The sequence below is a fragment of the Triturus cristatus genome, chromosome 1_2 (genome assembly GCF_964204655.1).
Source record: "Triturus cristatus chromosome 1_2, aTriCri1.1, whole genome shotgun sequence".
In the NCBI taxonomy this organism is placed as follows: Eukaryota; Metazoa; Chordata; class Amphibia; order Caudata; family Salamandridae; genus Triturus; species Triturus cristatus.
The window spans coordinates 1,145,300,409-1,145,315,279 of record NC_140580.1 but is presented as its reverse complement, the minus strand read 5'-3'; the positions used below and the strand labels follow the sequence as shown (position 1 = coordinate 1,145,315,279).

The 14,871-nt window shown below is 46.8% G+C and overlaps 1 protein-coding gene across 2 annotated transcripts in view; it reads right to left on the bottom strand.

The window, feature by feature from the left end:
* The window catches only part of DDX31 (DEAD-box helicase 31), a 267,577-nt gene that overhangs the window by 214,604 nt on the left and 38,102 nt on the right, over positions 1–14,871 (bottom strand). For both annotated transcript variants that reach the window (XM_085613914.1, XM_085613915.1), the window contains 3 exons: positions 10,927–11,033; positions 9,646–9,869; positions 7,345–7,521 (listed from right to left, as the gene is read on the bottom strand). In XM_085613914.1, coding sequence (XP_085470040.1) covers positions 7,345–7,521; positions 9,646–9,869; positions 10,927–11,033 — 508 coding nt within the window. The remainder of the gene's footprint in view (positions 1–7,344; positions 7,522–9,645; positions 9,870–10,926; positions 11,034–14,871) is intronic.

Sequence of the window (14,871 nt, the reverse complement as noted above, 5' to 3'; positions counted from 1 at the left end):
TCAATAATGCTCTTTCTGGTGGATACCCTCTCTAGCTGCAGAGTCCTCACCTTTTAATATTCTCCAGATGTCAGACTGGACCCGGAAGATATTTAGCAGTACCCTTGCGTGCCATTAGGTGGCGTCATGTGGCTCAGCACCAATATTGTTCCGGTCTGGAAGTGACATTAAGAGCCGCATACAGGCACCACCCATGTGCGGTGACATCAGTTGCTTCCTAGGCTGACTGCACCCCAAAAGCAGAGCCCAACAGCAGATCGGTCATGCCAGTGTGCAAATCTCTAGATTTGCAACCTTTTTAATTGGAAAGGAGTACAGTTCAAAGAACGGGAAGGTGGGAGGATCAGCGAGGAATCTGCGGTATCCAGTAGAAAGAGAGTGTTACCAAAGGTAACTAACTTGTTCTTCTGATGGATACTCCTAACCACAGACTCCTCACCTTTTACATAGATACCATAGTAGTACCTCCCAGGTAGTGGGTCTGTGAACGGGCTCAACCAGAAATCCCTGCAAAGTGCAGCAGGCACATGGCTGTCCAGACAGTGGTGCATCATGAACGTGTGACGCGACACCCGCATAGCCTGCCAAATGTTCAGAACAGGCACCCTGCTTACCATCGCAGGGGAGGCAGCTTTGGCTCTGGTGGAATGAACCCACAAGCCTTCTGGAAGCCGATTCCTAGCCAATGTTACCAGATTCTGAAGCAGAAACCAATGCAATGATATATGGTCCTTTGCTGCACTGTTCTACTCTTCTATTCAACAAAGAGATTATCTTCCACACTTTGTCCCCTCGTAAGATCAATGCAAAAGCTTCAAGAACCTAAGGAGGTTGGGATCTCGTCCAAACTGAAGCTTGTACAATTAAAAATTCTACACCGCACGTACTACACCCGCACACTCTTATATAGTCTTAGACGAACCGACTCACCGCTCTGTCTCAGGCAGTGTGGCATGGACGGCAGTCTTTTCCATACCCTTTGGGAATGCCCCGTAGTTGCCCAATACTGGAAGGCGGTCATGCGCACACTCTCCCAGGTGACAAAAGTTCCAACGCTTCCGGAACCGAGGAGATGCCTCCTCAATGTTTGGGAGCCTACAGATCTTAGCCGCATAGCGCAACTCTGGGTGACACTGGGACTCCTGCTGGCAAAGCGCAATATAGCCCAAAAATGGGGGTCTAGGCAGGCCCCTACCCTCGCCCAATGGTGCAGAGACATGGACACCACAATGGTTGTCGAAAAAACAGTATACATTCATAGAGGCTGCCCCAAAAAGTGGTCCCAGATATGGGGGGGGGGGGTGGAACGCTTACAGAGGGAATCTATGTGAACCCCCGCGTGAGACCTCAGAATCTGAACTGAGTGACTGAGTTCCTATGGTCTAATCATACACCAAATGTGACCTGCTAAGCTACTACATGAAGCAGTAGAAGTCCAAGGTGCTACTATACACCACTAATGTACCAATGTCTAGCAAAGGTATTCTTTGAATCTATGTACGCTAACAGACGAATGTGATGCCGATGTATACAATGCCAATGTACGTTGTTTTGTGTTTGAATTTCTTAATAAAAATATTTACAAAAAAAAAAAGCTTCAAGCACTTTTTGGGACTGACCGGAAGAACCTCTCCTCCTCTTTTGAGTAGTGAGTCGGATCAAAGAATTCTGGTAGAGTGAAGGATTGCCGAACATGAGAGTGAGTCACGACTTTAGGTAAAAAGGCCACCAGAGTCCTCAGCCTCAAGTTGTCTGCAATGCAGCGGGTCGAAGGGTGAACAGATGAGGACTGTTCATTAGCTTGTGGTCCCACTGTCGCATCAATAATGGCTTTGGAGGAAACGTGTGTCAAACCTTTAATAAATCTCATCACAACAGGCGATTTGAACAAGGATGGTTGGTCAAGCAAACGAAGAAAGGCCAAATGGGCAGACATAACTTTTTACAGGGCCCACTACAAGGCTTTGCTGGTTTAAAGCTAAAATAAATAAAGGGATATCCAACAGCTTTGCCTATAAGGCACTGCATTGGGTTGCACATTTGCCCCAGCACTTGGCAAAATTAGATTTTGCAGAAGGGCATTTAGCTGCAACAATGACATACACCACATTAGTGAGCAAATCGAACAGTCAATTGCCACTGCTCAATTTCAAAGCATCCATCATTTAAGATTCCCTATCAGGAGGAGGTGGTCAGAAATAAATTAGATTTCACTTTACTGGTTGAGGTCAACAATAAAACTCTATGGAGTTCCGAACCACAACCACAAATTAGGCACTAGCCTCCACTAGTGAGCTGGACGCGAATCAAGTTCCGTCTAAGGAGTAGTGACAAGCCCACTGGTGTTTAATGAATCAAAGTATAAGTCATCTTCAGAGTATTGAGAGAAGGTCATTCCACTCAACATCATCAACATCTGCAGGTACACCCTGAACTGGCAAAGGGTCAGAGTTAGAATGAAGCGTAGTGAGAATGTACTTTTTTTGCTTGAGTTTGGTATTAGACTTACCTGAGGACTTCGAGCAGGAAGTGGAATGAGTGCAGGAACAGTCCCATGACCGGGACGGAGTCAGGGCCTGTGACTTACTTCTTGTGTTCTGCGACAGAGCTTTGCCTCCCGGTCTCAAATAGCTTTTGGGTGCACCGATCACATGACTTAAAGTGGGGTCCTCAGCCCAGAAACCAAAGACACAATTCATGCACATCTATGACATCTGCTTCATGTAAACATGGTACACCTTGAAACCTATTGTTTTCAGTGTGGATGACATTCCCTAGCACAATGTTAAAGTTTGGACATAATTTGAAGACCCGACAATTTCAGGAGCTGAGCTCCGGACCACATCAGAATTCGTGGAAAGAAAGGAACTGACGTCATCGCGCAGCGGTGGCATTTATACATGGCTCTGCTATTTCACTTCCAGGGTGGTATGGAGCTAATGGAGAGAAGCAAGACGCCACCGTGCCGGAGTACTGCTATGAAAAATCTCCAGATATACTCTAGCATCTGGGAAATTTGCAAACCCTTTCAGACTTCGAATGGAGTATGCACAGATTTTCTTTGACACAGAGATACTAGAATGGGAACTATAATTTCAGTCTGTTTTACAGGCAGGCTTCCTATCAGGGGTCATCAAACCAGTTTGGGTGAGACCAGTTTTGTTTTCCATGGATGGAAATAAACGTAAATGGCCTTCGAGAGCCTTCCCCTTTTTTTACCATTACTTATAGAACTGACCACTCACTCCGAGCTTGCACGGCAAGTCAGAGGCAAGTAAACTGGGGGTGAAGAATCAGAGTAACAAACAAGCTTCTGCTGCCGGTCACCTGCAAAGGAGGGGGGGCGGGGGGGGGACACCGAACCCCTCAACCAGAAGGAAGGGTTCGGAGGTTGTGTGTGAAGAGCCTGTTCACCAAAGGAGTCCAACCTCCTAATGCTGCCAGGAGACAGAACACGGCTGGAAGTCCGAATACATAGGAAAGGAGGACAGCCCCACGGATACATAGTGCAGGACTTGAAAGAAGGTGACACTGCTGAACTATAGGTGGGAATGTGACCACCGCAACCACAGGACATATGTTTTATCAACACAAGGAGCAATGAGGGCTGATAACGGGGCATCCAAAGGAAGCTTATGAAGGATATAGCTAGTCTGGCACTGGGACTGGAAAGTGTAGGAGAGTAGGATCTGCTTCACATGGGTACCCCCACTTTTTGCTGGTGTTTCACTGTTTTTCGACCTTAGTCTGGCTGTGGCCCTGCTGATCAGGACCACAGCCTAGCTGCTTCCTCTCTAAAATGGTTTCCATGTACATTAGGTACATAACTAATTGGATTCTGGAGTGCATTATAAGCCCCTAGTATATGGTATACTATGTACCTAGGGCATAGGTACCTCAGAGGCCTACCAGGGCTGAAGCATGTATTATGCCACCCCTGGGAAGCACTCCAAAATGGCACCACAGGTCTGCTACTGCAGCCTGGATATGGGTGTGCTTGCACCCCTTACAGTGGTATAGGCTACCTATATCCACATCTATATACAGACACATATAAACCTATAAGCCACTCCTATGGCAGGCCTTGACAATCCTGAAGGCAGAGTGCTTGGTTTTATGTGAGAGGGTGCCCAAGCAGGAGCTGAGCCCCTCTGCAGCTTTCAGAAATACTTCCTCATGGCTGTTCTGTGATACAGCCATACCATATACTCTTAAGTGCATTATAACCTCTCTGTAAATGCTAACTTTGGGGTGGCTGCATCAAAACATGTCGTGTTTGGTGTCAAACGCTTTGGAATACTACCCCCCGCCAGTTCTGGCGGCAGAGGTAGCATTCCACCCTTCTAGAAGGAGAGACATGTTCACACTGGCTAAACCAGATAGGACTTTCCTGAGCCCTGGCATCACAAAATGGATGCCTCTGCCACAGACACGGGTCTGGCCTCCTGCTGCTGACCGAAACTCCGGCAGGGGAGGCCTGGACAATAGGTTTCCTGTCGAAGGGACCACCTCCCCAGACAGGCAGATGTGTATTGGGGCTGGGCGGGAGCACTCTCTGGTGCTTTGAAGTCCTGCACCGGGGGCACGTTTGCTGTCCCTGTGCATAGCCCAGTTCAAACCGGTTGCAGGGGCTACCTGCCCCTGCTCTGGTGTGAAACTGGACAAAGGAAATGGGTGTAACCACCCCTCTTTCCAGGCCCACCCATAGGTGGGGCCTTAGAGTTAGTCCATCCCCTAAACTTACTATAAGTATAGGAATCCAGTCCCTAGGACTTTAGATTACCCTGGACGAAACTCTGCAACGTACATCCTGGACCTTCGATGTTCTATCCAGACTAGAAGACTGAAGAGATCTCCCTTGGAGTCAAGGAGTGACTCCCCTGCTTGGCAGGCACCAAAGAAACAACTGACCGGTCTGCAATTCTGAAGCTTCCGCCGGACGCCGAAGTCTCTGCATCCCCAGAGGTGGATTTCCAGACTTTCCCGAGGCTACCCTGAGTCCACAGCAAATCTGAGGCCCTTGGCTATCGCGGGTGACGTGGAACCGTGACCCCTGGATACCGTGAACTTTTGCAGCAACACTATCTTCCTGGTCCTCCTCGAAGTTGTGCTTTGGGCTCCGAGTAGCCCCAGCCTTGAGCACCTCCTGCACCGAAGATTGTTGGCCTCCACTCCACGAGTGACCCATGGGCCAGCTTCAAGTGCGACTGCTCGAGGCTCCTTCGCGATCACTAGCCCATTGGCTAGCAGGTCCCCACGAAGGCAACTCCTTTTCTGATTGGGCTTCCCTGGTTGCTCCAGACGTGCCCGCTTACCCTCGCTGGGTGAGTCCCCCAGACCTTGCTGGTCTGCACCGCGGTCCTTTCTCTGAAATCCAGTGACTTGCCGTTGCCAAGGCTTGTTGGGTCCATTCTGGTTGCTGACACCGCAGCACTCAACAGACTTTGTGGGACAGCTCGAATCCGGCTCGTGGACTTAGTCGACGCCTCCTGGACCTCGTGGCTGAAGAGTCAAGACACCCATCAACTCACCCGAAGCACCCGACATCTGTGGGCATTGGTCCATCCTGCCCGTGGTCACTGGCTAGTGACCCAGACTCTGTCCCCTCTGCTTTCAGGTTCCTTCCATCCTAGATCCATGCTTGGATCACTTCGGACACTTCTGCTCTTCAAGGCAGCAGCAGTTCTTTGCAGGCTCCCATTGAAATAGACGACGCGACCCGACACCAAAAGACACCTATGCACCCGGCTTCCCTGGGTGAGGTAACTAGAGTACTCCGGTGCTCTCGTGGGTGCTAGCCCTAGAACTTCTCAGGTCCAAAAGGGTTTGGTCCTGACTCGATTAGAAGTGTCCCTAATCTTTAAATTTCCAACCGCGACTTTGCCCATTGAAGATAACGGGAACCCGCGGTTGTGTTTACACACTGCATACAGTCTCCGTGGGTCCCCTGTGTCACTAGCTTGGGTGGTTCCTTGGGGTAAGTCTTATCAATGGTGGACGGACCCAATGTAGTGTGGTACGATCACTGTGAGACAGTGTTTGGGAACCCACTAGGTAGGTTAAAAGACCCCTCACACACCAACCTGGTTGGTGTCATGCTTCATCATCGGGGTCCCAACCGGGTGGCCGAATGCCCCCCGGTTGTGCTGCGACGCCTGGCTACAGCGGAGCTGGTGTGGTGCAAGAGTGTGATGAAGTGATAGTTAAAATTATAAAGGTTGTCTTTAACCATTCACCATAAGGAGTTGTTTGAACTGATACAAGGTGCCCACTAGAACTAGTGGACAGCATACATCAGGCCACCTTCTCACAGAAAGCCTTTTTGTTGGAACTGGGAAGTGATTGGCAAAGCCCACTTATGCTCACTATAAGCGGGTAACCGGGAAGAAGAGTCTCCAGAGGAAGGCAAAGACTCCAATGAGAACATCAAGGACCGATCTGGTAACTGAGAAGGAGACAGCACCAACAGCTAGCCTAGGATCAGAACAGATTACTGGGGTGATGCAAGGCAGACACCCCATAGGAACTCTGAACGTTGGAAGGTGTGCACTGTCCTATCATAGACAAGGTAACTGACTGTAACCCAGACCCTCCAGCCTGACTGAAGGCAAGCGGCAGTCTGGGGCTGGGAGTCATGCTGTGTCACTGGAGAGGGAAGATACCCCGAGTGTCCACTTGTGAGTATTGCGTACAGGAACTTTCACTGACAGTCCAAGCATTAAGGAGAAACCGTGTGGCTTCAAACTCCCACTTTAAAACTAAAACACTATAACGTTCCAGGGAGTGATCCAATTGTTGTTGGTTTGGTTTTGTTTTAATCATAAAAGACGTAATAATTTTACTAAATTGGTCTGAGAGCTTTACGAAGTGTATTATTGATCCAAGGTTTGTGCGGGTACTGTAAACCCCTTGCATATTCTGAAGTCGCCTTCCGTGTCAGTTCTGTGCTACTAAAGGGTGTATGAGGCTGTCTTAGGGGTAGTTTTGCATGTTGGTGTGAAGATTTGCTCCACCAAGAAATCCAGGTTCCTACACCCACTCAGTGTACCCAGCTGTACTGAAAAATAAAGGTACTGTGATGTACTGGTAGAGCAACCCAGGTAATGGACAACAGAAAGCATGCTGTAGTGGAGACAGGATGAGTTTCCAAAGCAGTTTGTCACAACAGCATTTTAGCTATGCCTCACATTGAAATATGAATCCAGACCCTACTTCCAATCCCTCGGGTACACGACGAGTGACCACAAGGATTGCTTTTTTATTTTCAGCAGTAGTACAACACAGAACCATGAAGCGCTGGCATTACCCTCCCCCCCATCTAGCTCTTCAGAAGGAACGGCTCACCTTCTGATCCATGTTGCCGTGCAGTCGCAGAAGGTTTAGTCTTCGAGCTGCCACCGGGGACGATCCAGGGCTTTCTGCTTCTGGGCCCATGTTCAAAACATTCTTAAAAAGCATGTGGTGAAACTCCACCAGCTCACAGCTGGGAAAGAAAACTATCATCTTCAGCTTCTTTTCACACTAGAGGAAAGAGGAAAAGAAGAACAATGTGTGAAAAAGAACAAATAACACTTTCACAAGTCTTTGTTGGGGGGTCATTTTATGAAATGCTTCCAAGGAGTCCTCCACTTCACCAGGATCCTACTACACCTCTGAAGTGCAGACCTGGATACAAGTCAATGAAGGGACCTCCAAGAGGTACACGGACTGCATACAAGCAGTATTGGTACTAATCATTTGCAACTTCAAAACAACCAGGTTCCACTCCTTTTTATTTGCCCTCACACACTTCAATTTCCAAAACTCTCAAAAGAAAAGGTCTGTGACATGCTTGTGCTGCTAGACAGCATACTCAACTTTGGTTTCTGCACTAAAGGGGTCTCCAAATCAATTTTTCACAATGTATGTCTCCTAAGAGAGGTTCTGTCATTCCTTCATCTCTTTCAGAAAGCTCACCTAGACCTCGCCGAGTAACGTTATGCTTGAACCACTAGAACAACCTTTAGACAGGCCTCACAAACAAAACACGTAGCACAACTCCTGTTTTACTTGAAATGACATGACCACATCACAGTGGCACCTACGCCCCTCCAGTTGCACCTAGTGAAAGAAAGATTGAATGAAAACCACCTGTCATGACCATACAGCACTACTGGCTGAACTACTGTCCTGCTGTTGGTCCCTTACTTTGCAACCAGAGGTCTAGGATCTGCCAAGAGAAACTTACTACCTACAAGGACAACACAATACAAGAAATTCAACAGAAGATGCCTTGGCGGACAGAGCTCATCTTTGTGGAACCCTCTACCACAGCTACTTGACTAGAAACTGACTCTCTCAAATTCAGCTGAGTCTTGAAAAAAAAACACCTCTCAAGTAAGATGTATGGTTGGCCCGCTCTTATGTGCTGGCTATTATTCATCCACCTGTTATCTGATCATGCCCCATGCTTGTAAGATGCTGAAGACCAGCTACTGTATGCTTTATTTCAGACTTTGAGACACTTTCGGGGCCTTATCACCATATATCAGCACTCATAGAGGAGGGTTTGCAACAGCTGACTGACTGGTACATGTGGTCTATGATTATTAGCCACTCGTCTTCCAATATATATTGATATCACAAAGTGCTCTGAAGAATAATTAATATATAGTTAATCTTATTATTCAACCCGGTTGCTGATTTTAGTAACCTTAGAAGAATGAAGAAGTGAGAAACTAATGAGCTACAGTTTGCACATTGTTTTCTGTAGCTGATGCATTAACCCACTCAGCTGTACCTATGCATTATTAACACAAAATGTCTGTTCACTTTAAGCTGTTATGTAATGGAAACAAAATAGATGACTGCATCAGTGCACTGTACACAAGGAGTAATAAAGACAAGAACAAAAAACAGATTCATTTCATGCAAGAAAAGTCAGGTACAGTACATCACGTAGACCTAAAAAGCTAAAAAACAAAAAAAAGAAACCACACTTTAGACAGAACCAAACCTAAAGGATGACAACCGGGCAACGTTTTAGAGGTCTCTAATAAGAGATAATGCTGGTTTCTTTCGTTGCAGCATTTTGTAGAACGAATTCCCTTAGGGGAGGTCATGTGGCGTAACGGCTAGGACGGTCGACCCTGGAGCTGGGGAACCGGGTTCGAGTCTCGGCAGGAACGCTCAACATTCTGTGATTCTGGGCAAATCAATGAATCTCCCTGAGCCTAACAAAAAGATGAATGTGTCCATCTGTAACGCACCTGGAGCTCATGTAAAGCGCTCCAACACCTCCGGGTCTAGTTTGCGGTATATAAAACTCGCAAAAAATTTGTGTTTATTTAAAACAGAACCTTCGATTCTCCTGTCATTGGAATGTTGACGCTAGCATGTGTTGTGTTTTTAAAGCTGCCGTACCTCCGGGTTGTCGGCTGAATAGCTGTGTCACTGATCTTACAGAATAAAGGTTTTTACAAAAAAAACAAAAAACTCGCAAAAACAAAAAACAAAAAAACCTTTTATTTCTCAAAATAATAAAGTTGCCCGCCTTTGGCCTTCCTAGATGAAAACATACATTTAGTACCTAGAAACACCACTGTGTATTTCTCTTTATGTTATGATAAAAGAGCTGACAGGAAAAAGACATTCAAAGAAACTCACCAGTGTCTTGCCATGCACAAATGTAGCCAGCAGGACAAGACGCAGCTTACTGGGCACCACCACCACATGCTGCTGCAGGTTCTCTGGGATGGCATAGCTATCCGGTCCGGGGGTTTCAGTGGGCCTTTGGTCTCCTTGCTGTCTAGGGGACACCACTGGGACTTCCTCTGTGACAGACACATTAACTGGATCCTTCAGACTGATGTCTGCCAAACGGACAACAGCTACAAGCAGGAGACAAAAAGATGAAAATATATAGTAAGTTAGTAATCCTGAGTTGGTGTCAGGGGTGACAGACTCAGCTGCTGTCCTGCTACAGTTACACCAGGAAGCCTTTCGAGAGCTTATGTCAATTAGCACGGTCGGCTGTTATACACACATTCGGTTTGGAGTGCTTGATGGGGAACATCTCTGAAAATACTTACTTTGCACAAAACAGCCCTCCCTTTATTCCTTTAGAATGATTCCTCCAAATACCCATTGCCCCCATCACTCTGTATTAAAGACTGTGACACAAGAATGGAATGGCTGAAGCCTTTTGGCTTTGTCAATGCTTGTTTTATCCTGTGTTTTGCAACACTCAGTTGTTCAGGGAAGCTGCCGACCCTTGTCAACCTAAACATAAAATGGCTAAAAAAGTAAATATTTTTTGGTCTCAAAAAGCCCACATTGGCATAGCAGTCCCAGGCAGTGAAGAGAACTACTTTGTGTGTGGATGACTCCTTGTGAAAGGGGAATGCGTCACTCACAGTGAAGCTAGCCAACGGCTGAAGTGGCCTACTGACTCATGCTGTGTGCTGTAGTGGGGGGAAGAAAAATGTGACTGACAGAACAGACCAATGGGTGAAGGTGCTGGCTGAAAGCCCCCCCCAAATTTAAGTATAGCATACAAATAATTTAAGTGAAATGAAAAGGTCTTGGCTAAGGCTAGACCAAAAAAAAAAAGGGGGCAGCGCTTAGGAACAAAAGGAATTGTATTTTTTTTCTAGCTTAAATCCTAGTAAAACTGCTGGTCCCTTGATAATTGGGAGTGTCTGTGAGAGATCAGGGCCTTCACGTATCTATTGGCGACTTGAGTGGCGGGCTGGATGTCCCGTGTCTGTATGGTTCTAACAGGGGAGGAGGGGCTTCTTTGAATCCGAAGAAAAGGGTGTCCATTCAATAAAACAAAAAAAGCTTGTAAAAGCAAAGACAGTGCTGTAAGTGCCAATATTGCCCAAGGTCCCAGCTCTGTGTTTTGCGCATTTCGCACCAAATGACAAATCCATATAGTTGACCCACCTTGCGAGAGTGTGGCTGAGAGCAGCACGTTCTGCCGGACATCGCACTCTGCGTTCAACGCGTTCAGTATGGCGGTGATGTCTTTTTCAAAACCCAAGTCAAGAATTCTGCAAATAGCACATGATATTGTTAAACACCGAGCAATCACAGCGGACACGTCTCCAACAGCTGGCAACCAGTGTGATAGTACGACAGGAAGACACAGGGGGCGCCTCCCCTTTGGGGGTCCTTCCATCCACTGATGAGTTTCGACACTTTAAAGTGTTATTGGCAACTACTGGCAACACAATCAGACGTTTTCTTTTTGACACAAAATGCTCTTAAATAAGACACTTCTACATCTCAGAAGGTTTCCCACCATGCCTCTCACCACGTTTCTCTATATCCCATGCAAGTTAAAAGTCTTGATAATTTTGGTTTCGTTATTCGTACACTGTGACACAAGAAACAAAAACTAATGTTGCAGGCAGTCTGCTGGAGAGCATGAGCCATAAGAAACAAGAAGTCTTACATTAGAACTGACAATTCTTAGCCTTCTAAACTGCAGAGGCAGCTGGACTATATATATATTTTAAAAAACCACTTCCAACATCGTTCCGGGTTATAGGAGGAGTGCGAAGGATCTCAGATCACAATGGTGTGGCTGAAATGTTCTGACACAGGTGGCACAGTGAGCCCAGAGCTCTTGTAAATGTACCTTAATGTATGTACTAGACAGACACTTCAAGGGAGCCCTTTGCTCAACTGCTTGTAAGTGCAGAACCCTCCATGCCATATCAAATTTACAAGGATCCTGCATAGTGCCCACTGCAAAGTCCTACCCCAGCTGCAGAGTGGCCAAAAAAAGGCGAGGAGACCAAGGTATAAACCTTTGCAATAGCGCAGCCTTGAGAAAATGTATGAGACGAGTATGGAGGGAAGGCTCTTTCAAAGGATGCGGAGATGATGGAAGCAAGAGCTGGAAACTGCATTCATCTGAACTTTAAAAGAGGCCTCCAGGACAACGCCCAGAGATTGTACTTTGGTGGCTGGTACGGGAGGATCCCCCAGAGAGAAGCCCCGAGCCTTGCCTCAGTGGCCTGGGGTGCTCCCATCAATAAAACAGCCCATTCTTGGATGGCGACCGAACAATCTGCCAGCCAGATCACCAATGAAAGAGCTCTCCTGTCAAATCATATAATGAGCCGAGTATCGTCCGCGTAGTATAAAGTCTGCCAACTCAAACACCGGATCAGATGTGGAAGAGGACGTATAAACATATTACATAAAGGGAGGGTGCATAGAGAAATACAAGTGGGGGTGACAATGTACACAGATGGAGAAATGTATATACTGGTAGAACATGTACATGTGTGTGTTCAAGTATACATTATGCAATAATGGGCATGTATAGGGGCCAGGTGGAGAGAAGGGGGGATCCGTGGGGAGGTAGGGTGCATCAAGGGGGAGGATGGGAGGCAGAGAATTAATGCAGAGGAGAAAAGGAGGAATAACCCCTGCTGTAAGGAACCACAGTTCTACAGTGAATCTTATTTTTTTACACCTCCCCTATTCCAGCCTGGCACTCTGATTCTAGAGGCGCCTGTGATACCAGTTCCAGGATGTGCCCAATAGGCCTTTGTTCTGCTGGCTCGCCTGGCTTTGAAGAGACTGCTTGGCTGGCAGTCTATTAAACATTGTTTGGGTACCAAGGGAGTGATGTCTACTGCTCAACCCACCGATGTAAAAAGAGTTTCAACGAGGACCTTTGGCAGGACCACCAACCAGTACTTCAGGAAATTCTAGGAGACTCAAAAGAAATGATGTGCAACCTAGGAAATGAATAGATGGAGGCCTGGAAGGAAGGGAGGATAGTACTCAGGAGTCATTAAACATGTTATTTCAGCAGCATACCACACAAGCAAGTCTTGTAGCAACGTCAGCGTTTGGCGGATTATAAATACGTCCTCATATCTCTACCTTTGGCAGAAAGCTGAGGCAGTAACGGTGCCCCAGGAGCCCTCATGGGACTTCACACAAATAGGAGGCCCCCAATTCGCAGTAACTTGGAAATCCTTATAGACTCCTCAGAATTCCAGAGGCGCAAGTGGGATGACGTCACACCAGTTCCTGGAAATGCATTGAAAGTCTGACAGGCGGCTCCGTCAACATGACAGAGCCCTACATCAAACTTTCAATTTTTTTTTTATTTTCAAAAACAAAAGCGTGATTTTGTTTCTGGAAATAAAAAAAGAAATGACCCCCCTCACCATGGGAGTGAAAGAAAAACCGGTCCATGTGATCGCCCACTCTAAATAGGGCGGGTGGACACATGACCAAACCATGGACAGCCTTACTCCGTCCGTCCGGACACTGGAGGTGTACGCAGGCAGCAGAGACGGAGTAGTCTCGCCCACCTACATGCTGAAGCTCCGCCCGACTCTAAATGATGCGGGCGGGACTTTGCTTTGGCGGAGACGGTCTAAATCATAACTAAGTCTCCATACACACTCACAAAATATGTCAACTGGAAAAAGGTGTCCCAGTGACGAAGACATTTGTTGACCTGAGTACAGGATGGAGCTTTGGGTAACTGCTTCTTGTGAATGAATCTAGTGAGCTGTTAGGCACCCTAGGCAGGGCACTCTGGATAGGAAACCCCACAACAGAGGCTCTACTACAGGACCAAGCCACTGTGCTCGGGGAACTTGGCATCGGAGCATCAGCTGCAGCACCCAGAGTGGTCCTGCTGCAGAAACAGATGCCCACAGGAGTTGTTACAGCTGCCCACCCTATGTTTTAGGTCTTGCCTAACAGGCAGCTTTTAGCTGTCCATTTATGAAAGACCTCTTGTGCACCATATTGGATTAGTGCTCGCCCACTGCTTACTACTGGTTTGCTTTGTCACTCGTGTCTCCTTGCTTCTTATTTGTTGGCTTGCCTGTCTCCTCTTGTGTTTGCTCTTCCTTGGAGGATACCCTCTTTACCATTCTTTTGATTGGTACACTTGTATGGCTCGACTGCTCACATTTAGAGAACTATTTTTTTTCTTTTTCATCAAGCTCTCCATAAGAGTGCATGTGTTTCCTTGCTGTCTGGTATGCTGAAACCCCGCCCTCCCCAATATGCTTCACCGTTGCTTCCCCCCAACTTGAGTTCAAATGTTTTAAAGTTGTAATTTTCTGGGAGGACCCAGAAGCTGTCAAAAGTGCATAAAGCACTTTCGAGGTCCTCCTTTGGTCAATCAACCCCACCCCCCAATCAGTTCTCCAACTCACTCCCCCACCCCTCACGGTCATTTCATTTTTTTTTTTTTTTTTAACTTTTATTATTGGAAGGCCCGACAACTGCCATTTGCTGTCAGGTTCCATCGTTCTATTAAAAGCTATTTTGCTGAAATACCATTTCTGTTTTTTTAAATGATTTACCAAACTAAGTGGTATCCACCATCTTTGATTGGAAAAATAAAAAACAAAAGAAAATTGCCGCTGCGTCATTCTGTAGGCGCACACACAGAATGCCATGGTCAGCAGTAGCCACCTTATTGTTTTCCCATAGTATCAGCACAAAGCACTGGCAAAGCAAATACATCAACACGAGAAGACCTACTGGATTTGCCAATATTCAAGGCCCTAAAACAGCCTTGTAATCGAGTGCGAGTTGAGAGGGATTTGGTGGAGGAGGTAAAACATTTTGACAGCAGCAACTGGGGTGAACTGAATTAAGTTTGAAATCAAATTTTGCAATTTCGGTTCATTTCATACAATACTTTTGAATAAAGCCTGCGACCCATGGAGTGTAATTAGGAGGTGTAAGAGGCCAGTAAACAAGGGACTCCGACTGTGCCAAACACATCACCCAGGCAGCGAGTTCCTGCACACCCAGAACATCGCCTTCGAGTCGCATGAAGTGTTTAGTATGGAACACCGGTACATTTCTGGAGCTACGCGTGGTGTTAAACACAAT